The sequence below is a fragment of the Symphodus melops genome (assembly GCF_947650265.1).
Source record: "Symphodus melops genome assembly, chromosome: 1".
NCBI classification, from domain to species: Eukaryota; Metazoa; Chordata; class Actinopteri; order Labriformes; family Labridae; genus Symphodus; species Symphodus melops.
Window position 1 is genome coordinate 52,535,201 of NC_136691.1, and position 25,791 is coordinate 52,560,991.

General features: G+C 45.5%; 1 protein-coding gene across 1 annotated transcript; it reads left to right on the plus strand.

Moving 5' to 3' along the window:
• The first annotated feature begins 1,135 nt into the window (after nt 1-1,135).
• Nucleotides 1,136-23,572, plus strand: LOC306841200 (transducin-like enhancer protein 1). The gene is made up of 20 exons (XM_079370918.1): nt 1,136-1,946; nt 2,297-2,397; nt 3,236-3,299; nt 4,097-4,141; nt 8,702-8,764; nt 8,882-8,983; nt 12,658-12,877; nt 13,142-13,158; nt 15,983-16,096; nt 16,449-16,496; nt 16,661-16,810; nt 16,913-17,051; nt 17,285-17,484; nt 18,962-19,038; nt 19,166-19,415; nt 19,535-19,782; nt 20,261-20,408; nt 20,541-20,691; nt 20,901-20,977; nt 21,667-23,572. Exons 1-20 carry the CDS (start codon nt 1,923-1,925, stop codon nt 21,772-21,774), a joined length of 2,346 nt encoding a protein of 781 aa, XP_079227044.1. The 5' UTR covers nt 1,136-1,922; the 3' UTR covers nt 21,775-23,572.
• Nucleotides 23,573-25,791: the final 2,219 nt, after the last annotated feature.

A 25,791-nucleotide genomic window follows, 5' to 3' on the forward strand; every position in this document is an offset into this window, starting at 1 on the left:
CTGCCAGCTGTAATGACTGAAGCTTCATGGAGTATGCAAGCTAAACACTTAGCCACCGGTGCCACATACATCTCTCTTTTTCAACTCATTGGACCAGGGAAGTGTATAAAACTATAATTTAACGCCAAAACATTATACGTCTTTATTATTATGTGTTTAACATTGTATTTTAACTTTTGGTACAAAATCAATGTTGTTTTGTCCTTACATCTATGTAGGGGGCTCTTCATGATTTATACTTTTACTTCCCTCTGATATTTCTATAAATATTTGTGACTGCACAAAGTAAATGTATTAATGTTGTTTTCCCTCTCTACATGTAAGAGCTCCTCTTTTTTCTGTGCACTGTGGACCTTTTATATGTTGCTGTCTGGATTTGTCAGCTTGAAACACAAACGTCCCTCTTTCCATGAAATTACTATATTAGGACAAGTGTATTTTTTTAAGGGATATTATATTAGAAAATGATGTAGTTTTTTTTTTTATGAATTCTCTTCTCTATATCCACTTTCACTATGGCTCTCCATGTAGACTGCATTCAGATAAAAACAACAACAATCAGCTTGAAAGTGTAAGGAGCGACATCTAAGCTGCTTTATTAGATTATTTTTTCTTTTCAGAGAAGCGGAACAAAAGTGAGATCAGGTCCTTCTTCATAAAAGTGCATACTGTATAATATTACATACAAAGACAGAAGAGGAAGAGAGAGAGAGATATTTGAGTTGATTTGCCGTGACACTTGTTAGGAAGGTTCACAGCATTTACAAAGAAAGACGGCATTTGTGTGTGTGTGTGTGAGCGCGCGCGCGTTTGTTTGTTTCTTAGCGTGCGTGTGTGTGTATGCGCATGTGCACGCCATTAGCCTTGCGCCTGCTGAGCCCACGTTACTTTGATTGACAGGCAAAACTTGCCTTCACAGACCGCACTGCCCGCCCAGCGCGCCTCCGGAATAGCAGCTCCTTGTTGCGCTCTGATTGGTCAGATTCTGCGTAGCTCAACCAGGTCAACTGACTCGGGGAAGTTTACAGAGCTGCTATTGGTCAGTGGTACAATCTACATTACTAGCCCCCACGTGGAACGACGATCTTGATTGGTCCACGGCTCCTTTTGTGGGCGGGGCTACATTTTCGGTTAGCTGTGAGCGTGAAACCGCGTGAGAAAGTTGCCATTGAGGTAAAGCAGAGCTGGACGGAGGCTACACTGTTGCAGCCGCTGTGGGAGTTGTCGCTATCAAAACTAACAACACATTTCCTCTTTTTTTTTTCTCGTGAATCTAATTTGGACGTTGCTCTGTGCTTGTTGTTTTTTGTTTTTTTTTCAAACTCAACGTGGAAGTAATTTTTCTTGTTTTTGTTGACCGCCAGGAAGCGACCGCACCGAGTGAAGTGAAGGGGGGGGGACTCTTCACTGCTATTAACTTGTGTTGGATTTGTTGTTTCTGATGCCTCTGAGTGAGAGCCCACAGTTTGTGGCTGTCTACTGACGGTCTCTCTCCGGTTTCAGTTTTTGCCCTTGTTTTGTTTGTCTTCTTCGGAGTACATCGGACCCTGCACACGAAAACCAACGCTGGAGTCATAGAGGTGGCTCCAACCCCCTTTTTTTCATTTCTCACCTGGCTCTCGCCTTTTTAGTCTCCTCTGCTTGCAGCCTGCAGCTCATGAGCCGCTTCCCGTGTTTTTCCGGTTGATTTCCACGCCGGGGGAGCGACAGCGAGAGACTCGGAGAAGAGCAGGGATTCACATTGCACGGTCAGTGAACTGGACACGGAAACAGCGAGGTGGTCCGGGGTTTTTTTTTTTGTCCGATGGATTCGTCTCCGTGATCAGGAGCACCCACACATCATTCGCTGTACTCTCATTTGATCCCCCATTAACGGGGTTTTTTCTAAGGAAGGAAACGATCACATCCTCCCAGAGATCACGATGTTTCCCCAGGGGCGACACCCGGTAAGACTCCATTTTTGTCCTGCTCGAACAGTTGTAAAAGCAGGCTGTCTCAGCAGGCTTCACAGACTGTGACGAAAACATTACATTTTGTTGGTTGTCTTAGTTTTAGGAGTTTTCATGCTGAAGCACATATTCAAAACAAGCTCGTAATTCTTCTTAACTGTGCTCTGAGTCTGCATAGAGAGTCAGAGTTAAAAGAAGACAGAGATGATTGTTTAATAAAGGTTGATCATTTTAAAGTTGTTGACTTTACACGTGAGCCTTGAGAGGATCGGAACATCAAATTGTAGGTCAAACAATGAGGCAGTATGATGTTTATAATCCACGGTGTGTGTGTGTGTGTTTCTCAGACGCCCCACCAGGCTCCAGGCCAGCCCTTCAAGTTCACCATCCCAGAGTCACTGGACCGCATCAAGGAGGAGTTCCAGTTTCTTCAGGCTCAGTACCACAGGTGGATAATACAAACACACACGTTCACATATTGGGGATTTCTCTGTCTGTCTGCATATGGGCGGCACGTTTGGCCGCTCTTCTCATTGTCGTCTGCCCTCTAACACTAAACCTCACCCTAACCACAGTCATCCCTCTTACCATAATGAACAAAACCCCAGCTATGGCCTCATACTAACCTGTAAACCCGGATTAGTTTCACACACACACACACACACACACATATGCAACAGACCCAGTGCTCACTCTGCGGTAGGTCTTAGTCTTGGTGATGGGTGAGAGCCAGAGGGTGGCGTGTGGGCTCAGCGTTGCATAAATCACTCCTTATTTTCCCCTGTGTGTATGTAGTCATGCATTGGGTTAAAAAACCCGCCTGTGTATATATGTGTTTTTCTTAGTTCTGCGTGTGTGTGCTTTACCTTGTTTGTCTTGTCTGGGAGGGTCGGATGCAACAGGTGAAAGCTGCTGACCTACAAAGCTGTTTTGTTTCTCCTTCACATCCTGATTCATGCATACAAAGGGCAGGGTTAAGCCAAACATCCTACGGTCATTTGCTGTCACAGTTTGACAAGAAGCTTCATCTCCATTTCACACTTTGTGTCCTTGGCTGTAAGGAGTCAGGTTTTATTTGCATCTGCTGCGTTAATCTGCGAGCTGAGTCGGCAAACTCACAGAAAAACGACAACATGCCCACTCAGATGTATGCTTAAAGTACTCGATGATGCTCATTAATCTGCAGGAAAACATTGGTCAAAACCGTCTCTGCGGGGTCGAAAATAACTTTCTGGAAGTTTCTCTTGATTTTAAATGACGCGATCGTTGTTGTTTTTGTTTTTCAGTCTCAAGCTGGAGTGTGAGAAGCTGGCCAGTGAAAAGACGGAGATGCAGAGACACTACGTCATGGTGAGATCTGTGTGACTCTAAATGTACTCGTCCCCACTATAGCACGCTTCACAGAGCGACGCTCTCGCCCTGCTGAAGGGTCCTGGGAGAAGATGCTGTGTTCACTCTGGGGCGGATCATTCGTCCCTCTGACAGCTGCTTAGTGAAAACCTTCATCAACGACTGTACACTTTATTATCTGAAAGAAATAAGAACAAGGCATCAACTTGTGCACATGAACAAAGCACTGCATGATTCTGCTTTGCATCATCAGAGAGCTTTCTTTCTAGTAAATGGTCGTGAGGATTATTAACCACCAATCTTTACTTATAAAGTGCCACGTCATAAAACATGATCTGGAGACACTTTACAAAAAAGAGCAGGTCAAGACTGATATTTCTACATGATGTTATTTACACTTGTGAACAAGAGGCGAAAAGCTCGAGCTGAACCAACACTTCCAGACGTTTCGTTTTGTGACTTGGCAGCTCCAGCTTTTCCAGCAAATGTGACATTTCACTCGAGTCACTGGAGGTGAATCTGCCTTCATCTCTTCTTTCTTTAATAGCCACTTAACCTGAAACAAGAAAGGTCACGGGAGGATTAGGGTGTGTCTAACACCATCGGCCTGACACAGGAACAAACACGGACAGGAATGCGGTTTTGAACTATTTGCACTCACACCTGGTTAACGTGCGTTTGATTTCGGACGTTGAGAGGGTGACCTGGTTTGACACTTTTAAAGGTTACACGTGTTCTCTTCTTTGTTGTGATTTAAATGCTTTGAAGTGACTGACCTCTCCGTTTGTCCTCCGCAGTACTATGAGATGTCTTATGGGCTCAACATCGAGATGCACAAACAGGTATGTGTGGTTATCTGTGCGTCTTCCTGTTTGTCTGCCTCTCCCTTGCTTCCCTCCCTCTCTCCCGGCAGGGCTTTGATGTATTTGGTGTGTGTGCGCCTGTTGACGTGTCCTTGTGTGTGCGCAAAAGCATTTGTGTGTGTGTGTGTGTTTTACTGTAAGACTGTGTGTGTGTGGATGTGCGTTTATTTGTGATCGATGGGGCTCTGTCTCCATTTCCCCAGTTAGGGCCGGCCGCCTGAGCCCAGAGGCAGGATGAATGGCTCTGCAGATTGATTGGTGCTGTCTAGAGGAGCGGCCTGCTTTATTACATTAGAGGGGCAGGGCTGGGGAGGGTGGAGGAATCGATCACGGCAGGGCTGGCAGAGGAGAGACGCTGGAGCTCCTCTCTTTAGAGGCAGAGAGGCCAAACCAGACCAACGCTCATGGTAGTGTGTGTGTGTGTGTGTGTGTGGGTCAAGTGTGCAAACATGCAAATACAGAAAGGACACTTCCCGAGTGTGATGTAAGGCAAGGGCATTTATGTTCTGCATTGAATAATTTATGCAAACACATGAGGAGAGGGCCAATTAAACACATGCACAGTAATGCACACTCAAGCAGAGGAAGGCAAACATGTTCATGCACGAGTACACAGACGCATAAAAAGGCAAACACGAAGTGTCGACACGAACGAGGAGAGGAAACTCTGACTCCCTTTTCTCATGCACAAAAGCACACTTCCACCCAGCAGAGGTGCATGGCTCAGAGCGTTTACCAGTAATTACCACAGCTATCGACCAGTCGGACCAGAGGAAATTGGAGGTGGATTGGACTGGCTGCTCCACTGAGGAGGGGAGGTGGTTCTTCTTTTAATCTCGCACTCCCCTTCATTACTTTTTTTTTTTTTTTATTCTCACGTTTTCCTGCGTTTTCACCCCCCCCTCCCCCCCCTCTTTTTTACACCTTCCTTCTCTCCCTTTCTTTGAATCTCCTTTTCCGTCTTCTAAGCTGCCGCTCTGGTTTATTTCTTTTTTTCCCTAATTCATTTTATGTGTGTGAGAAGCTACTGTTCTTTCAGTGTGAGAGAGATGCATCTCTTCCTATTGTCCACACACACACATAAACACACACACACACTAAAGCTCCAGGGGAGGTCATTAGCTTTGGGCTGCAGTTGTCAGAGCAACAAGCTTCTGTCGGAGGGGGGTACGGGGGATTCGAAACAACCTACCTCCTGCTGGGGAGGTACGAGTGTGTGCGCATGTAGTGTGGCAGTAATGCTCCAATTATATGTGTAATGGGAAGCCCGTTCGCTGTAACACATTGTGTGCGTGTTCACTTTTTCTCTGTATCCTCAACTTTTGTTTACTCACTCTCTGAATGACTTGAATGTGTTTGTGTGGGCGGTGCAGCACAGCAACGAGCTCGCACTAAGGTTTTACAGAAGAGGATATCTGAGTCTTTATTACCTTTTATGTTTTTTCCTCCAATTGTTCTTGAGTCACGCTTGGCAATAAAGCCCCATTTGGGGATTGCACCTGCAGGTATTCCTGGCTTCATCTCTTTGATCCTTGTTAGTTTTGTCAGTTGGCTTAGTAAGATTAGCCGAGCTGACCTGATAGTATGTGGTCTGACTATTTTCAGAATGCCTAATCAGCCCGCCTTTATACAAGGCTAATTATAGGCTTACAACCAACATTTCTGAGAATGGAAATGCAGGTGTAGATTGCCTGAAATAGCACTTAGAGCTCTCTGGGATTTGAATAGGTTGGACATTGTAAGATTGGATTACAGCATGCTGAAGTTGGGAACTTATTAGCTTGATGCAAGGGAAATCCTTCATGGGAGAGCTGTTAGGATAGGTACTGGAGATGCACATGGATATCGAATGCATCGGGGACACTGGCTGGATTTATCACAAAGATGCTGCACAGACCTGTAAGTCATAGCAGACGCCTCCAAAGACGAGAACAGACGTCTGTGATTCATTAAAAGCCCGTTGTGGAATATAAATCTCTTTATAATGAACTGTACAACATATGAGAAATTGTCCATCGATGACACTCTAGACACTCCACAGGTGATCTGAAGGCTTATTGCTTCCAGCACCTGGTCCCATATTCTCTTTGATTCCTGATAAAGGTTAAATTAGTTAATGAGTCAATTATTTAAAGTGTTTAAAGCTCACTAAAGCTGCCTCATGTTTCTGAGCATACATAAAGACCTTAGTCACACTTCTTGGTAGTATCACTTGAAACATGCTCGGAAATGTCTTTTTTTAGTAACAGATGGACTCTCAAATTACACTGGTTATATTAGGTGAAGCAGCCACTTATTTAATTACTTCAAGACTCGTTCTTAAAGGGCAAGCACTTTATTTAGCTCATCCAAGTACATAATTGGCTGAAGCGTGGCAGGGTCAGTTTGCGTGTGAGTGTGCCCGGCTGATCCAATGAGGGCATTTATGCTACGGCCCAAGAGGGCATCTCCTCAATGTCAGCTTTCAGGCAATAACAACAAGCTGTTTGGTTTTGGTTCAGTAGGAGGCACTTCTTTAGGGTTTGCTTGGTTTCCAGAGTTAAATATAACCAATGTAAATTGATGCAGAATTTGTTAGAATAGCAGCTCCATGTATGAATAAATTCATAATGAATGTGGTTATCTTACGGATGAGGCCTTCTGTTTAAGGAGGCTGCTGAAGCTTTGGGCGCACTCACACTTAACCCGGTTCACTCCCAAGTCCCCTGCAGACCTGCACTTATATTAGTCCAGGCCCCCCCCCCCCCGCCTGTACATACTGTATGTCATCTAGTCATAATATGACACTTGGTGTGTAAGACGTGAGGTCTCAGATTCAGCACAATGAAAAAAGCACACTGACAACACGATTGTCCACCTGAGGACTCGCACGCTATGAATTAGATGGGGACAGAGCATTCACAGTTCTCCCACAGATGGAGGTTGATTTCACTCGTCTCTAATGCGCGGCTCAAAAAGCCGCAAAAAAACGTGATCGCTCTTTCTCTTTCACACGCACGCAATCAGCATCGCCAACAAACGCACTAACTCGCAGTCAAGTTATTGCAATTAGGCCCCGACAGCTGGAGGTCCGCAGATATTTCTGCCACATTTCTTTCATGACGGGAGGGGGAAGACGGATGAAGCAGGCATGTCTGCGGTTGCCATGGGGATTTCAGACGCTGTCTTTCCGAATGTGAAGGGAAAATCATAGGAAAGAGTCCCAGAGTCAGATAATAGGCTCGTGGCTCCGCTCTCAGTATGCAATAGTGAACAGCTGGACGACCAAAATATCAATAGTACTAGTGAGCTGTCAAGAACGGTGCAGAGTTCACGCACGCAGCTCGTACACTTTGAGGGAAATTCCCAGTTCCCAGGAGTTTTGTACATGTGTGAAAACAGCAGGTGTTGAATGCTTTCTTGCCAGCGTTCTGTATGCAGGCGGTGCATCCCTGCATCATGTTGACCCGATGAGTCCAAATGAGCTGATTGAACGGTCGTAGCGACAGCAGCCTGAGCGAGCTGCCAGCATGTCTGCAGACTCGTGTTGACCACCAGATAAAAGAGGAACTGGTGCAAGATCCACGGGTTTCTTGCACAGCTGATGTGGAAGGAAAATGGCGTTGTGGTAGATTTTAAAAGGAGCCAGCACGATGGAGATATGAACATGGAGCAACAAGTGTCTTGAAAGTTTCTTGGTAAGGGGAAGTGCGTTTTATTTGAACTTTAAACGGGGGGGAAAGTTGCCCAAAGAACCAGTTATTTCTACATCAGGTGAAGTAATGTTGGTCAGTTAAACCCACACTGATTGTTGCTTGGTGCTGTGGATGATCGGACGTAGTCATCGTTTGTTCAAAGAGTAAAAGTATTACAACGTTAACACAAAACTATGGAAAACAACCAACTTCTCTTCAGCTTTCACATGACACCACGTCGCCCTGTGAGGCTCCCCAGCCCAGCCTGCGTGTCTGTGTGTCTATTTAGTTTGGATTTGTGTGTCTGACGAGCCATTACTACGTTTCATGGCTGCTCCAGTTCCCCCTTCACCCTGGCCTTCTACGCATCCATTTTATTGGATGACGTGTAATACGAGTCCTCTTATCTGATTTGGTGCCACTGTGGGGGTATCTGGTTTCAGCCAATTGTTGCCACCTCCGGGGGTTTGGGGGGGGTCAGGCGGATGTGTTGGCATGGATACCGGAGGAGAGCAAATGAAGTTAGTTGCTGATGAGATTATGTTGAAGTGCTGATGGGAAGAGGGACAAGAGCACAGAGGGTAAAGAGAGCAGGAGGAAAAAAAAAGCCAACATGGATGGGAGAAACTTGAGCTCACGCTGACAATTAGGAAGGGAAATCTTATTTTGCCGTTTGTGAGGCTGAAAATGGCCCACACTGGAATTGTGTGTACTCTGTAGTAGGGAGTGTGTATGGGTGTTGGGATTGTGTTGTAGTCTGAAGGAGGGCTCTGTGTATTACTTTATTATTGTTATTGAACAGCTGTCTTTTCTAAATGGATGTAATTATGTTATTAACAATGAAGTCTCTTTCTCCCTCCATCAGACCGAGATTGCCAAGAGACTAAACACCATCTGTGCACAAGTCATTCCCTTCCTCTCACAGGAGGTAAGTGTGTGTGACTTTGAGAGACAGACTTTTCTGTACTCTCTGCGAGCCTCACTCATAAATCATAGCTGTACTCTCCATGTTTAGCAATGTTGCGCGTGTCTTTGTGTCGTGCAGCATCAGCAGCAGGTGGTCCAAGCTGTGGAGCGAGCCAAACAGGTGACCATGGCAGAGCTCAATGCCGTCATCGGGGTACGTGGACTGCCAGGACTTCCACCAGTGTGTATTTTCTACTTACTTCATCTTTAAATCATCAATGTTTTCACTTCTGAAATATTGAATAACATCAATCAATGTGAAGAAATGTGGAAATAAATCTGTGTATCTGTCCATTATAAAAGTATAGCGGTAGAACTTTGATTCTTTAAATGTTGACTTGTGATTGACGCTAACCTGTGTTTATCAGGCCTGGACAATTGATTGCAATTTGACCGTGTCAGACTTTGAGTATTCGTTATAAAACACATTGCTAAAGTCTGAATTCAGTGCAAAAAATACAACATTTTTATGTAAACGAGCAGGCTAAAGCTAGCTATCTGCTGTCCTCAGAATAATTGTTGTCAATTAAGAGGTGAAAAAAAAAATTGGGATTCACATATTGACGTCACAGCTGGAGACAGGAGGTGTCTCTTGAGTCAACGCGAGACATGAAAAACGATGTAGCGGACCAAGCAACAGATTCCTTTACAAAACGCTATGAGAATATTTTCCCTTTTTTTAATGCTACGTGTATTTCAACGGAAAGATTTTTATGCTTTTTGCTTTTCATGTTAAACCTTCACGATCACAGCTAAACTTCGACTACAGCACTTATTTTACATCATTCATCTGCACACCTAAGTTAGTGTGGATTTTACATTACAGGTTCATATGAGGAACTTTTGTTTTAGAGGAAATGACCAAAATCCCGTGAAGCAGGAGAACTTAGCTAAAGGTCGTAGAAACATTTGGCAGGAGATGTTAAAAAGAAGACGAATCAAATCAAGTAAAACTGGAGGACGCAGACGGACTGTGGGTCAGGAAACGAATCGATTGATAGACCTGATCTTTTTCTGTCTGAACACGGAGAGAAGAGCGGGTACCAATCTGTTTCAGAAGTGTGACGAGAGCGGATTATTTCTAAAGCTGTCATCAGACTGTGATGAATGAGGGGGCACGACCAGCGTTTCACAGCGAACCGTTTCTCTGCCCTAACTTTGGGATGTTCAGGTTAAAAGAGAAACAGTGTCAAGCTGTTGGCGGTGACATTTTGGGTGGGTGGGGGTAATTGAGAATACTTTGCTTTATAGGAGCCATAGGGGGTTTGACTGGCGGGAGATGAGGCCAGGGGTTGAGTTGAAGGGGAATGTGGGGGGGGGGGGGGGGGGGAAGGTCTTCATAGCTTAAGCTAAGTAAAGAGTAGGCAGTGGGTCTGCAGAGTAAAATGTGAGGTGGGCTTGTTAGTTGGCGTGGACTGATGGGGGTCTGTGTGTGTGTGTGTGACGGGGGGAGAGGTGGATTTGGCAGTTGCTGTTTGAGTCTTAATTGCAGGATTTCAGTGTTTGTAAAAGGGGGGGTTCACGGCGTTGCCCTTACACTCCCCCCTTCCCCTCTCCTCCCGTCTCCCACGCCAGCCTGTCATTCACCCTGTTTGTGAGTTAAATGAGTGTAATGAAGCATGTTGCCCCTACCTCTACACACACACACACACACACACACACACACACACACACACACACACACACACACACACACACACACACACACACACACACACACACACACACCAGCTCACACTAACATCCCATGACGTACCGGGCTCCCCTTTTCCCTCCACAAAATACTTCCCCTCCATTTACTCCCATCAGGGGTCCTGTTTGTGAATCTGTGTGTGTGTGTTTTTGCATCTGTTTGTGTGTGCGTCTGGGTGAAGCAGAGCGTGTGTTTCTGTTATCCCCCGAAAAAAAAAAAAAAAAAAAGGCCGGGGTAACATGGTTGAGTGTGTGCCTGACTTGTTTATCTAGACTCTGTGTATGCATGTTAGTCTGATCAAGTGTGACGTGTGGGTGTGTTTATGTTTGATTGTGAGGCAGGCGTGCCAGCCCTGGATATTGAGTGTATGTTAGTGTGTGTGTGTGTGTGTGTGTGTGTGTGTGTACAGGCAGGCATAGGGGGTTGAGACTGAAAGACTGTTTTCTTGTTTAGCTTTCATTCATGGCGGCAGAGAGTGAAGGATGGATGAAGAGGAAAAGAGAGGGCGAGGGCTCCGGAGAGGGGGGAGTGGGTTAGTCAATTAGGTGAGATAAAAGTCGGTTTGACCTTCAGCACTCCTTCCACCCCTGCAGAGTCGCCTCCTGTGCCGCCCCCCCTCCCTTTTTCTCTTCTCATCTCCCTCCTTCCTCCTCCCCTCCCGGTGGCGAATCAGTGAGCTTGGATTCCCGCGGCTACTGTCTGAGGAGGCAATAATGATGTTTTGGAACACAAAGGCATTTCACGCTCAGACGAGCGCCTGATTTGGTGTGAAAGAGAGAGCAGGGCTGCCAGCCAAACTCTCTCTCTCCTTTCTCTCTCTCTCTCTCTCTCTCTCTCTCTCTCTCTCTCTGACCCTCTTCTCTCCTCCCCTCTCTCCTCAGCCGCTTCACTAGACCTGACAGTGAAGGCAGCAGCTGGGCCTCTCTGCCCCCCCCCCACCCCCACTTCTCCGTCATTCCTCCTTTTCCTCCTCACCCCCCCCCCCCCCCCCCCCCCCCCCCCCCCCCTTCCCCTCTTCTGCCACCACATCCTCGGGCTCTGGGCTGTGATCCCAGCTGTCAGTATTGTTCAGTGTTTGACCCCAGAGGGAGGAGGCTGTGTGTTGGGGGGGAGAGGATGTGTTCACCGCCTTGTAGACTGCAGCAGCTTGTTGAGGTGGTGTAAACCAAGACACTGAAGAGACTGTCCCATCTGTTGAAGACTGCAGGAAGGCCAGAAGTCTCCATTGATTCGGTTACAGAGTGCTATTGATCGTCGCCTCCTCGCGGCTCTCTGTCATTTACGGACACCTCTGAGTTTGGGCTGTCAGATGTCGATCCAGTCGGTCCGCCGCCTACTTCTTTACTACCAGGATGTTGTGGGTTGGCTTAGCATCACACTCATAACTCAGGGTGAAACTGAATATTGGTACATTATATGTCCTCACCTGGACTCCTGTGATGCAATAACACATCACTGGTGCCAAACACGTCTATATCAATAACCCTGACGTGACTACCTGCCACTTGTGGCTCCCTCAGTACATTTACATGCTCCGTAAAGTTGAGCTACAGTTTGAGCTCCATTAGGTGATTTAATTGGTGGTTGGTGATATGCCCCCTTTCAACTAGTTACTATTGGACCATCTCCTGTTTGACCTTTTACATCACAAACCGAACATACGACAAACAAGCTAGCAAGTATCTTTGTTTGTTTTCTGTGTCCACCTGCCTGCAGATGGAAATTAGCGAACTGCTGCGAAGCATCTTTCCTCTGTGAGATGAAGATGAAGATGTTATATTTGTACATGGTCCCTGTCAACTCAACTGAGGAAGCTAAAATTTACAGCTCAGCACATTTCGTACGTAAACTGTGTCTCGTTGTCTGTCCAAAGGTGCGTTGTTCTCTCTCTAGCACTCGCCATGTTGATAGATTTTGTTTTGTTTTCTTCCTGGTTTTTTTCACATTTTTAACTGCATATTCAGGTGCATATATGCAACAGTAAATCTGTCCCCGTTTACATCATCAAGGTGTGTTAGTTCAACTTTGACAAATCCGACTTGCACGTATCCAGAGTTACCCTGCTACTCCCACCGCTGCTCGTCTCTGATCAGGACGTCTCAGTTCTCGTCCCTACACTGAGCTGACCACCTCCCTCTTGTGTTTCCTCTCTTGTCGTCAAGCAGCAGCACCTATCCCATAACCACGGCGGAGCTCCGGTGCCTCTCACGCCTCACCCTGCCGGCCTCCACCCCTCCCAGCTGGGCGGTTCAGCTGGTCTGTTGGCTCTGTCGGGAGCGCTCGGCGGTATTCCTCCACACCTGGCAGGAAAAGATGGCGGAGATAAAAAGCCTCACCTGTCTGGACCTGACTCGCACCATGCAGGACCGGAGCACCTGAGAGGTGAAAGAATGCACCCGCTTCAACAGAAACACCACCTGAAATAAAAAACCATGTACTGTAACCTTTCAGACCGGGAACAAGGAAGCTCTCTGAATACTTTCGCTCCATTCATGTTTCTGAATACACTGTTCTGTTGTTGATTTGACATGTAAATAAATAAATGGATCCTCCACATTAACTCATTCTCCTTTCTCATGTTTTTGTTTTTGTTGAACACCCAACCCTGTGACCTCAACCGCATCCACACATTTCTGATGGCGACAGATCGAGAGCCGAGCACTGTAAGTACTTCCTCTTTCTTCAGTAACGCTCACTGTTTGTTTGTTTGTTTTTTATCTCGGTTCATTCTGTTGTCTGTGTTAAAGGGATATTCTGCTTTTAGGGGACTTGAATTTGTTGTTAGAAGCAGTTTGCATAATGTTGGACTTTAGCTCAACGTGGAGATTAGCTCAGCTGATAGACATCGGGATCAGTAAACCTACTTCAAACTGTGTGTGTGTGTGTGTGGGGGGGGGACACATTTAGAATAATCTGCTCTTGGTAAACAGTCAAATGTTTACGATTTAGCAGGACTAATTAGTAATCAAATTGTTTGGATTTATAATGATGTGTCTTGTGCCAGTTGTGTAGAAATAGCAGTGAAAGACCCGCAGAAACAAATATTTAGCTAATCCTGTTCCAATGCAGCCAAGCACTCGTTTACATCTACGCAGAACATAAACTAAGGCCTGAAACTTAAACACATGTTCACAGTGTATAAACAGGTTTCTTTTCAAATGATGCTACGCGCCTTGTTATTTGGTGTTCTGGCTGCTGCAGAAATTAGACCCGCTTTCCCCGCAGGGACCGATGAAAAACCTCACTGCACTGTTTTTACCTCTGCTTCACACACAAATGGTTTTCATCCTTGTGCTGAATATTTTTGGACTGTCACTTTAAAAGTGTGCGTTTGTGTGTGCATGTGTGTGTTTGTGTGTGCATGTGTGTGTTTGTGTGTGCATGTGTGTGTTTGTGTGTGTTTGTGTGTGTTTGGGGATCTCTGGGGGAGTGCTTTGGCCTGCCTATTTAGTTCTGCTCTAGATCTGCGCTGAACTGTTGGGTTTCTTTTCTCCTCCAAATGAGCTTTTTAGCATGGTCGCACACACACACACACACACACACACACACACACACTAACACACACACACACACACACACACACACACACACACACACACACACACACACACACACACACACACACACACACACACACACACACACACACACACACACACACACTCCCCCAGCCTAGCCTGCATTGTTGTGCCTATTTAACACCTCAGTGAGCAGATTACCCCCCTTCCCCCCCCTTCCCACCGCCCCTGATCCCGCGCTTAAAGACTCTCATTGTGTTTAATATCACCACCACTGAGAGGGGAGGGCTTTGGAAAGGGAGGGGGTGAGGGGCAGCAGTCATATGACACTGAGCTTGTGTGTGTGTGTGTGTGTGTGTGTTAGAAAGACCATGCTAAAAGCGAATGGGGGAGACGGAGGGGGGAAATTGCTTATGTTTTGCGGGTCAGTGCCCCTGTGCTCAGCTCACTAAAACCTTTCAATAAAGGGGTAGGAGGGAGGGGGGAGGGGGAGGGGGGGGGGCGTGAAGGAAGGGGGCCTTTGGCAGAATACAGATTTTCACCCCCCACCCCAACCCGTCTCACTCCCTGCCTCGTCTCTTGTCACCCTTTCTTCTCCTCCACAGTCTCACACCCTCCTTCCATCCTCTGCGTCCTCTAATCTCATCCCCTCCCCTCTTTTCTCACCCTCCTCCACTACTCCCCCCCCCCCCCCCCCCCCAACTCCCTCCACTGGTCCTCCTTCATTTACCCTTTCCCCCCTCAAAGTCCAAGCGATCGCTCGCTGGATGGTGTGCACGCGCATTCGCGTCTGTGTATGTTGGATGCACATTTCATTGACGGGCTGCGACTATAATGGACTCAACATGAAGCTTTAATCCATTAACAATAGGATCCGTTGGTCAGGAGGCTGGAGGGGGGGCAGCGCTGTGTGTGTGTGTGTGTGTGTGTGTGTGTGTGTGTGTGTGTGTGTGTGTGTGTGTGTGTGTGTGTGTGTGTGTGTGTGTGTGTGTGTGTGTGTGTGTGTGTGTGTGTGTGTGTGTGTGTGTGTGTGTGTGTGTGTGTGTGTGTGTGTGTGTGTGTGTGTGTGTAGTCTTAGGACACATGGGTGTTATGCAAGTAACACACACTGTCTGGTACACACTTGATCATACACACAGGCTTTTACAGTCAATTACACTTTGTGCACATACACACACACACATACACACACATTGGTACAAGTACACACACTTACAAACTGCAGTGAGTGCAGCTTGTCAGAGCCAGGAGAGGGAGCACTGATAGATTTGGAGAGCCACTTAATGTAATCATCAACTTCAGAGGTGTGTGTGTGTGTGTGTGTGTGTGTGTGTGTGTGTGTGTGTGTGTGTGTGTGTGTGTGTGTGTGTGTGTGTGTGTGTGTGTGTGTGTGTGTGTGTGTGTGTGTGTGTGTGTGTGTGTGTGTGTGTGTGTGTGTGTGTGTGTGTGTGTGTGTGTGTGTGTGTGTGTCGGGCTCTGGTCAAGTGAGAAAAGCGGCTGCTGTTTAAGTGTTAGTGCTGCTTAATTCATGCTCCTGTGAACTATTAACCTATTTGCCAGTGAGAGTCTGTTTTTCTAACCCGCTCTACAAATGGCTGAAAGGCTGCTGTAATTAGTCGTAGCTGGATGTGACGCTTTCGTGAGCTCACGCAGAATCAACACAACCTCAACTGTATACATTTTTAAAAACATTTTTTTTTTTCCAAAACAGAAAACAAAAACCTCATACAGCACTTACACATACAACAAAAACATTATATGACGGTGTACAATACAAGATCCAATAATGGATAACAGACAAGAAGTTAAATTGTCTCACCGCTGCAAATCTTTTTTTTCTTCCCCTCTCTTTTGTCCTCCAAACTTTCCTTTCTCTCTTTTTTTTTTTCTTCTTTAATCTCTCCTCCCTTGACTTTTCTCCGCTGTGTTCTGTCCCTCTCTCCCTTCCTCTCTCGCCTTTCATCTGCAGAGTAACTCATTGCTGCCAGAAAGTCTAAGGAACTCAGATAAGCGACGAAATGGACCCGAGTTTCCAAATGACACCAAGAAACGCAAGGTGGAAGACAAGGACTCCAGCCACTATGTAAGACACGACTCCTCCGTGTCTTTATTTCTGCAAAGAACACGTTGAATTCTTCTTGATTTGGAAATGAATGTGAAGTGTGTACAAACGTGTTGCAGCCACATTTTTAAGTTTTAAAAGTTATTCCTGACCGTGTCATTCATCTGTCACTTTTTGTTGTTATCTGATTGGTCGAGGAGTCATGTGATAGTTGAAGACATCTGTCAGAAGTTTCAAGATTCACTTTTAAAATCCCTGACTCGTCCTTTTTTTTTTTTTTTTACCTATAAACTAAAAAGAAATGCTATTCATGACAATCTTGTGAAAATAAAATGAGTCCGGAGTCTTCAATGCTTTTTGTTGTTGTTTGCAGGACAGTGACGGGGAGAAAAGTGACGATAACCTCGTGGTCTCAAACGAGGTCAGTATTTTTTGGTCATATTTGTGTCTTTGTGTTTATTTCTACGGTATGAATGCAGCCACTTTTGACTGAAGTCACTGTTGTCTGTTGGATTGAGATCTTGTGTAAAAGTGAAACTGCTGCCTTCACTTCGTTAGTTAACCGAAGCCTCGTCCTTTCCCCAGGATCCTACCTCCCCTCGCGGGACACCTCTCCCCTCCCCGAGAGAAAACGGGCTGGACAAAGCTCGCCTTCTCAAGAAAGACCCGTGCAGTCCAGCCTCCACTGCTTCATCAGCGAGCTCGTCCTCGCTCAAGTCCAAAGAGATGTCCATGGTAGGGATGGGCATGATTGGATAGTTTGTTGTTGTATGAACGAATGGATCGATTGGTTATTACACACACCATGTATATTTATCGCCTGCCTCTCCGTCGTAGCGAGACAAAGCAGGTACACCGGGGCTGAAGTCAAGCACACCTACGCCAAGAGGGGACTCCACTCCCGGTCCGAGCTCCACCCCTGGGATCCGGCCAAATCTATCAAAACCGCCCTCCATGGAGATACCACATCCACCAAGTTAGTCCCATCTAAACCTTTTAGATCAACGTTTTTTCAAATGAAAATAAAGGGCATTTTTAAATTTAAAATATCAGTTTTACTCCGAACTTCAATTGGAAAAACATTTTGGTGCTTTTGGTGGTGTGACAGAATCCAGGTCTGTGCCTTTAAACACTGAAGGGACTCTGAACATGACTTTTGCAGTTGTAGTTTCCAGCTTTTCACGTATCCGACCCTCCTTCCTTCCTCAGCTGCAGGTTTGCGGACCCCCCTGGCTGTACCAGGCCCATATCCGGGTGCGTTTGGTATGTTGCCCCACGCAGCAGGGATGAACGGGGAGCTGGCAGGTGCTGCCGGGGCTGCAGCTTATGCTGCTGGACTGCACAACATGTCACCTCAGATGAGTGCTGCTGCTGCAGCTGCTGTCGCTGCTTATGGCCGTTCACCGATGGTGAGTGGGGAAATTGTGACGTGCGTGTTATCGAAGTGGTCACATCGGCACAGGGACTTCTTCACTGTATGCAGAGCGAGGCACACACTGAAACACTGGGCTTCAATCCCCCTCCCACCCAAACGTTAGGCAAAGTTCAGATGCTCAGATTTACTATTGATCTTTCAACAGCCTTTCAGCCTTCAGCTGTTCAGCCCATGTTCTTTTTACTTTGTGCATTTCAGTAAAAAGTCATCCAAAAGCTGAGACCACAAACTCTCCCTGACTGTCGTCCTCCATGTTCACTCTGTGTTCGACTGTGACAGATAGTTAAAGTCACAGCACAGAAACCAAACAGTTAAAGCTATCGGTGTTTGTCGTCATGATTGAGGTCTCTCACAAACATCCAAAACATTTTATCTTTGTGGTATTTCACGGGTGATATTAGTGAGCAGAATAGTGAATTTTTAGCGATGCCCTCAGATTTCCACAGTGGCTTCCTCTTTTTCGTTCTCTTAGAAGCACCAGGGAAACTACCAACTTAGCCTTTAAGCCCTGGAACAAGCTCCATCTGCACTGTACATTAAAGTGTTTATAGGCCGTGCGCCGCTCCACAGATATCGTCCATGTAATGCAGGCTGAAAAAGGAAACGGATCCTTTGTTAAATGGCAGATTTTGAGACTTCTTGTTTAGTCAGTTCTTTTATATGTAAACATAGATCACAGACGTCTTTGCAGAGATTTTGTTTAGACATTTTAAAGGTCTTTGTTTGTGTGGATCCGTGTTGAACATTAATGATTAATTTCACTGTAATGCCGCGTTTAAAGAGGATCACAGATCAGGAAGTTAGAGGGTGTGAACACTTTTCATGAGCACTACTCTTATATGGCAAAGTGTGAAAACTGTCAATAGTGGCACAGCTGTATTCCTCCTGTGTGTGTGTGTGTGTGTGTGTGTGTGTGCGTTACCTTCAATCACCTCTCCACTCTTGGCTGTATTTGCATAGTGTTCATTACACTGTTTAAATAGGTTTAGTCAACTCACAGCTGTGTCTGGGCAACACTTGATAGAAACTGTGTGTGTGTGTGTGTGTGTGTGTGTGTGTGTGTGTGTGTGTGTGTGTGTGTGTGTGTGTGTGTGTGTGTGTGTGTGTGTGTGTGTGTGTGTGTGTGTGTGTGTGTGTGTGTGTGTGTGTGTGTGTGTGTGTGTGTGTGTGTGTGTGTGTGTGTGTGTGTGTGTGTGTGTGTGTGTGTGTGTGTGTGTGTGTGTCAATGACTGCTCTGCCTCTGTGTGTTTGCTGACTCTTAAACTTGTCATTCACATTCAAAGGGTGTGTGTGTGTGTGTGCGCGCGCTCCAGAGTGTCTGTTTGCTTTGTGCTCACGAGTGTTTGTGTTCTGTTCCGCAGGTTACTATTGACCTGTGTGCGTCTTCTGCCAATGCCTATGGGTGTGTGTTTGCACTGTGCTCATAAGAATGTCTTTGTTCTCTCTTCAAGGTTGGTTTTGATCCTCATCCTCACATGAGAGTTCCTGGAATGCCTCCCAGTCTGACAGGGATCCCTGGCGGCAAACCGTAAGTGTGTTTGCGGTCGCTTGTGTTTTTCGAGGACTTGAATCGCCCTCTTGCACCAACTACCACTTTCTGGGAAGAAATCTTGCTCTCATTCAAAACTCTACTTTATTCTCCTCTGTATCATCAGCGCTTACTCCTTTCACGTGGCGGCAGACGGACAGATGCAGCCAGTTCCGTTCCCTCCGGACGCTCTGGTGGGCCCGGGGATTCCTCGTCACGCCCGCCAGATCAACACACTGAACCACGGAGAAGTCGTGTGTGCGGTCACCATCAGCAACCCGACCCGACACGTTTACACTGGAGGAAAGGGATGTGTCAAGGTGTGGGACATAAGTCACCCAGGAAACAAGAGCCCCGTGTCGCAGCTCGACTGTCTGGTGAGTGAGGCGGTTTCTGCAGCGTCGTCTGAAAAGAGAACTTATCGTCTCGTCATTCATGTGAAGAACGTAGTGATGCAAAAACATTCAAAAACGTTATTTCTGCCTGCTTACATCAGAACAGAGACAACTACATCCGCTCCTGCCGCTTACTTCCCGACGGCCGGACGCTGATTGTGGGAGGCGAGGCGAGCACGCTGTCAATCTGGGATTTGGCGACGCCCACTCCTAGGATTAAGGCAGAGTTAACGTCTTCAGCACCGGCATGTTACGCTCTGGCCATCAGCCCGGACTCCAAGGTCTGCTTCTCCTGCTGCAGTGATGGAAACATCGCAGTTTGGGATTTACACAACCAGACACTAGTGAGGTAAGGCCTGTGTGTGTGTGTGTGTGTGTGTGTGTGTGTGTGTGTGTGTGTGTGTGTGTGTGTGTGTGTGTGTGTGTGTGTGTGTGTGTGTGTGTGTGTGTGTGTGTGTGTGTGTGTGTGTGTGTGTGTGTGTGTGTGTGTGTGTGTGTGTGTGTGTGTGTGTGTGTGTGTGTGTGTGTGTGTGTGTGTGTGTGTGTGTGTGTGTGTGTGTGTGTGTGTGTGTGTATCATTGATTGTGTGTCAGAAAAAAGGGGAGTTTGTCTATATTTCAGAGTCAATCTTTGCTGAAGTCCAAAGGATGAATTTGATTGATTCACTTTTTAGTAAAAGTCAGCTGCTGATGAGGAATACACTAAAACATTCACGCCTGGTAGTCTCTGGTGCATCCTGACTTTCTGCTCAGCCTGATGCTCAGTGTGGCTTCGTTCAAACATTTCTGTCTTTATGTAATTATTGACTGTGTGTGCGTATCTTGCAGGCAGTTCCAGGGACACACAGACGGAGCCAGCTGTATTGACATCTCCAACGACGGCACCAAGCTGTGGACCGGAGGCCTGGATAACACGGTGCGCTCCTGGGATCTGAGAGAGGGGCGACAGCTGCAGCAGCACGACTTCACGTCCCAGGTACACACTCAAATAAACAAAACGGAGTCTTATTGACTCGCTCGAATCCTTGCTGGTACACGCAGCGTATCTCCTGTAAGATATCTGGAAGCTGAATGAAGTCACGTTACATTTCCTGCCTTCTCTGCGCAGATCTTCTCGCTCGGCTACTGTCCGACCGGAGAGTGGCTCGCTGTGGGAATGGAGAGCAGCAACGTCGAGGTCCTTCACGTCACCAAGCCTGACAAGTACCAGCTTCATCTGCACGAGAGCTGCGTACTCTCCCTGCAGTTTGCATACTGTGGTAAGCGTTCAGTACTTCGCTCATTTTCCTCCCCTCTTTTGTATCATACTTCAACACCACTCCCTCGATGAGTAGTTACTTGATGTGTTGGGAATATAGAGGGTTTGAGTTTAGTCTATTCCAGTCCACTCCTGGTTCTCTTGATCTGTCTTTACCGGTTGTGTTTACGTCAAAAACTGATTTCTCATTGTGTGTTTTTCTCTCTCCAGGTAAATGGTTTGTGAGCACGGGAAAGGACAACCTGCTGAACGCATGGAGAACGCCGTATGGAGCCAGCATATTCCAGGTGGGGACGACATATCCCTCCCTTCATTGAGCATTGTGCAGTATAGCGAAAAAAAAAAGGCCTCCAGGACAAAGTTTCTCCACCTGCGTTTCATTAACGGCCCTTTCATAATAAGTTTTACAAAAAAAGTGCAGAAAAGCACGGCCGCCATCGCGTCTTTGTACGTTTGTATTCATTCTGAGACGGCATAACATTGGTGTCCCAGTCTAAGTTCACATTGAGTTTCAGCGTTGTGGAAGTACAGCACAGCGGTAGCTCCACATACACACACACACACACACACACACTCCACGCTGATACCGCCTCGCCTCTCAAGACGGTACAGAGGGGGGGATCACTTTCTCCCGCCACTACGCCTCTGTAAGGCGAAACGTCACAGGGTCGTAAACGTCAGTTATCAGTGACCTGATACGACCGAACTGTCACAGTGTCAGTTCACTTGATTTGCATTTAAAATTGCTCGAGTTGCAAACATGGTTGCTGTGAAGGATTGCTTAGCAAGTATCTACAGTATAATAATGATTTAAAACTTAAGTGTAACAGCGACTGTGTTCTTTGGATGGACTAACCCTATTACTTGATATTTGATAATCGTTTTGAAAACTGTTGATTTAGAAGAAATGTCGTGTTCTCCTTAAAGGCTATGTAAGACATCCCGCTGACTTTTCTCTCTCTCTTTCTTTTTTCAGTCGAAAGAATCATCCTCGGTGCTGAGCTGTGACATATCTGTGGACGACAAGTACATTGTCACCGGTTCGGGGGACAAAAAGGCCACAGTCTATGAGGTCATCTACTAGAAAATATGGGAAGAACGCGTAGAAAGAAACACTTTCCAACACACTCCAGAAACATTGTCGTGGAGCCGGAGCGTGCAGACAGAGAGGGACCTTGATGGTGCAGTTTTTATCTGTTACACCTGGGGCAGAGACAAAGCGTGCACATGCAGACATCTACAATGCCTGTGCACGCAGCGCCATGTCAGCGAGGAACTAATACCAGCTGGATGATAATGACAGAAGAGGAGCCGTTTGGATTTTTGTGTCTCTCCTGTGATTTCTGCTACGACCTGCACTTGGATCAGTAACAGGGACCCAAGAATGACTAAACCAAAGGGGGCGGGACTAGCTCCGCTGGACATCAGAATTGAAAACACTCTTGACTGGGTGCAATCTGCCGAGAACGAACACTCAAACAAGTGTTGGTCGAATATGTGGACAAGTATCCGGCAGAAAACGTGCATAAAGATGGAGAATATAACGGAGGGAGAACAAGAACTTTTTACAGGCTGCAGAACGCGTCTGTTTGTATTTTGTTCCAGACAGATCATGCCCACAGCTCTCTCTCAGCTCTGACTCTGACCTCAGAACCTCAGCTCGCTATTCTGATACGCCTACACTGTCTGAAAAAGTACCTTTTTGCTGTCTTAACAGTTAAGTCTTACCCTCAACATCTGCACTGTAGTGGTAGCCGCTCAGCAAACACACACAACATCACAGCAGTTGGAAACATACTGGAGGCCGTGTTTTTAATGTGATGGGTTTGTTCGTACCCTGATCAGAGAGCAAAAGTATGCTTTCATAATTCTTCATCGACGTACCTCAGAAAAAAACAAAAAAAAACATTTCTCATACCAAACCAAATAAGCTCCAGAGCAGGATCAAATGATTAAGATGGCGTCATTAAAGTCTTAACTCTGCTGTTCTCTGATTCTGCTTTAGAGACATCAGTGGAAACCTGATGGAAGTGAAACTGTTTGTAAGTGAATAAATATCGATATTCTCCCGGTGTACCTGTTTCTACTCCAAAAAACAACGTAAGCTGTCGTACAGGAACACACCATCACTGAAGTGACATTTCTTAAGACGACTGAGAAAAGGATAAAGCTTCAAATTTGATAATAGCTTATTGGAATCTAGCCGTGGCCTGTGCCTCGATTGTAATTTTACTCTCTCTCTATTTCAATACAAATCCCCTGTATGATGGTGACAGTTGAGATGAGTGGCCTGGTGTTCATTTGTCCTCTGATGCTGCTTTTATCAGTCTGTAAAACCTGTCACGTCACACCCTACTGTTCAGACGGCCGTTCCTCGTTCGTAAAAGGAGACAAAGATCCACCCGATGACTAAATTAACTTCGACACGACGAAGTCGACAAACTTGATCTTATTGCCTTTCTTTTCACTTCCATGTGTTTCTGCTGTTATTCTTGAATGTGGAGCATTTGTGACATTTGCCTTTTAAAAGTAACGTTATGTTGTCTTTCATTTCATCAACATTTTACTTTCTTTTTCTTTGTCAGGATAGTTTTTCTAGAGAAGGGTATTAAAGATGCTGCTGTGTTTCGGCCACTTCAAGCTCCTTCATGTCATGACATTGTGCTTAAATTTTTTTTTAAATCTGTCTGTCGAATGTTTGTAAAAATGTATATATGTTTTTTTTTTTTCTTACAGGACATGCTTTAGAATTAACTGTTTTTGTACGTCTTTTACATGAAAAAGAAACGTCTAATCAGGAGAAATACTAAATGGTCTTAATTCTAGCTAATCTGAAATGATTAAAATATCTAGACAATAAATGTGGTTTGTTTCTTTTGTGACCTGAGGATTCTTTGACTTCTTTGGGGTTAGCGGAATAACTCGTTCTGACGCTGTAGCATCCATCAAGTTTCTTATAAACGGGAGGAACTTAAGCTAATGCTTGGGCTCATTTAGCTTTGCATTTAAGTTAGCACGTTAGCGTTTCACTGTGACAGAGTTTGCTGCCACATTTTCCATCCATCTATTATCTAGACCACTGTCTCCCATTTGGGGGTCGAAGTGGAGGCTGGAGACAATCCCAGCTGTCACTGGGGCGAGAGGACGGTTCCCCCTGAACTTTTCACCTCTCAATCACAGGGCTGACCGAGAGACAGACAACCATCATATTAACACATACGAGTCACATTAAGAGTCACCAATGAACCTGATGAGCATGACAACAGGAACTGGTCATTATAGCTACAAGTTAACAATCTAGACGGCATCTATGACGTCCTCTGCAGCCTGCCAGATGCTGAACAGCAACATTTAAATGTGAATAAAAATGCTTTAAAAGGGACATGATGTATGGAGATCATCATTCTGTTCTGTTTACTCGTACATCTTAAGTTTGAACACATCAACAGTGTTGGGTAGCTCACATCCAGATAATCATTCCAAGTAGCTCAATGCAGGGACGGACAACAATCGGAAGATCACAGAGGACCACAAGTCCCTCTTTGAATGATCCCACGTCTTCCCAGATCGTGCTCCAGACCTCCTGTCCTGGATGACAAAGATCAGCAGGACCGTTTCCTCTCTCTCCTCACCAGCTCGCAGTCCTTAAAGACAAAAGGATTCACAGACATTCATTTTTGTTCCAACACAAATAAATGCTGTTCTACATACTTAAATTCTCTGATTGCCATCACTATAATCATTATGGCCCAATGTGTGTGCATGGAGTCGCTAACATTCTCCTGTCAGGTAGTTGAGAGCGATCCTCGAATAGTTGTTTGATGCTTTTAGACGACTTGGTTAGGCAAAACGCATTTAAAGAGTTTATCAGGACTCACAGAATTGGAATAATTGTCTTGTATTTCCTTTCTGTTATGTTTCATTACCTTATTTATTTTGTATGGTTGTCAGCTTTTTAGAACCTGAGGGGTAAACAAAACAAAACCCTTTTTCTGTAAACGTGGAAAAATTATAAATAAAGTTGAAAGAAATTACGATTTAGTATTATGCGCACCTTGCAGACATTGTTTACTTGTGAAATTGTTATAGTTGATTTCCAAAAGGTTTTTACTTGCTTCTAAAGGTCATCTCATTGGTTAGATTATTGAATCAAAAATTCAAAGTTGTCCACGTTTTAGAAGCAGAAGGGTAAACGAAACACGTCTTTTTAAATGTGAAAAAAAAAAATCCTTTTGCTTTAGAAAGTCCGAGAGGGAACTCCAAGCAATACCAAGTCCCACCTGTTCTGAGGCATTGTGATTGATATTTTCTGTTTATTAGACTCATAATTGAAAATACAAGCCAAAGGTTCATTAATGTGTCACGTTCAACAACGAGATACAGTAACTAAAAGTGCTTCACAAACATCATGAGAACAAGGGAAAGACAAAGCACTGAAATGAGCGATGGCTGATGAGCAGAGCTTCATTATCGTGTAATCTTTGTGTGCAATACTTTTCTCAAACCATCCCGAACTTCAGAAAAACGTGACCTCAGTCGAGGTATCGCTTCCTCTCTGAACGTTATGAGGAGAAGATATGCTGGAGACCACGGTAGACACGCTCAAAGCACATGAGCTGGAGAACAAGAGAAGACAGACACAACTCGAAGACATGCTCACAAAGCAAAAGATTAAGAACTCTGAGATGCAGGAGCAAGTGTATCAAAAATGCTCTTGAGGAAATAACTATCATCAGCAGAAATCATCAAGATGAGCTGAAGGAGACTTTGAACAAGTCTGTAGATACTGAGATCGAGTCCATCTCAAGTCCATGTTGTTCAAAGTTATCCAGAAATCTGAGGAGAGCTTCAGCAGGCTTCAAAAACAAAAGCTGGAAGAGTCCAGAAACATTGATTCCATGTTCTACAGAAAAATATACTGACCTATAGAAACCAGGCACAGTTACACCAACACTGACAATCATCAGTCAGTGGCCGACAGGTCAGTCGTGAAAGACTCAGAATTCATCATCCCGGCTTTACCACAAAAATTCTTCCTCAAAACTCAAAAGTTTTACCCAAATTTCCCCCAATTAATATGACCCAAATTCATCTAAATCAA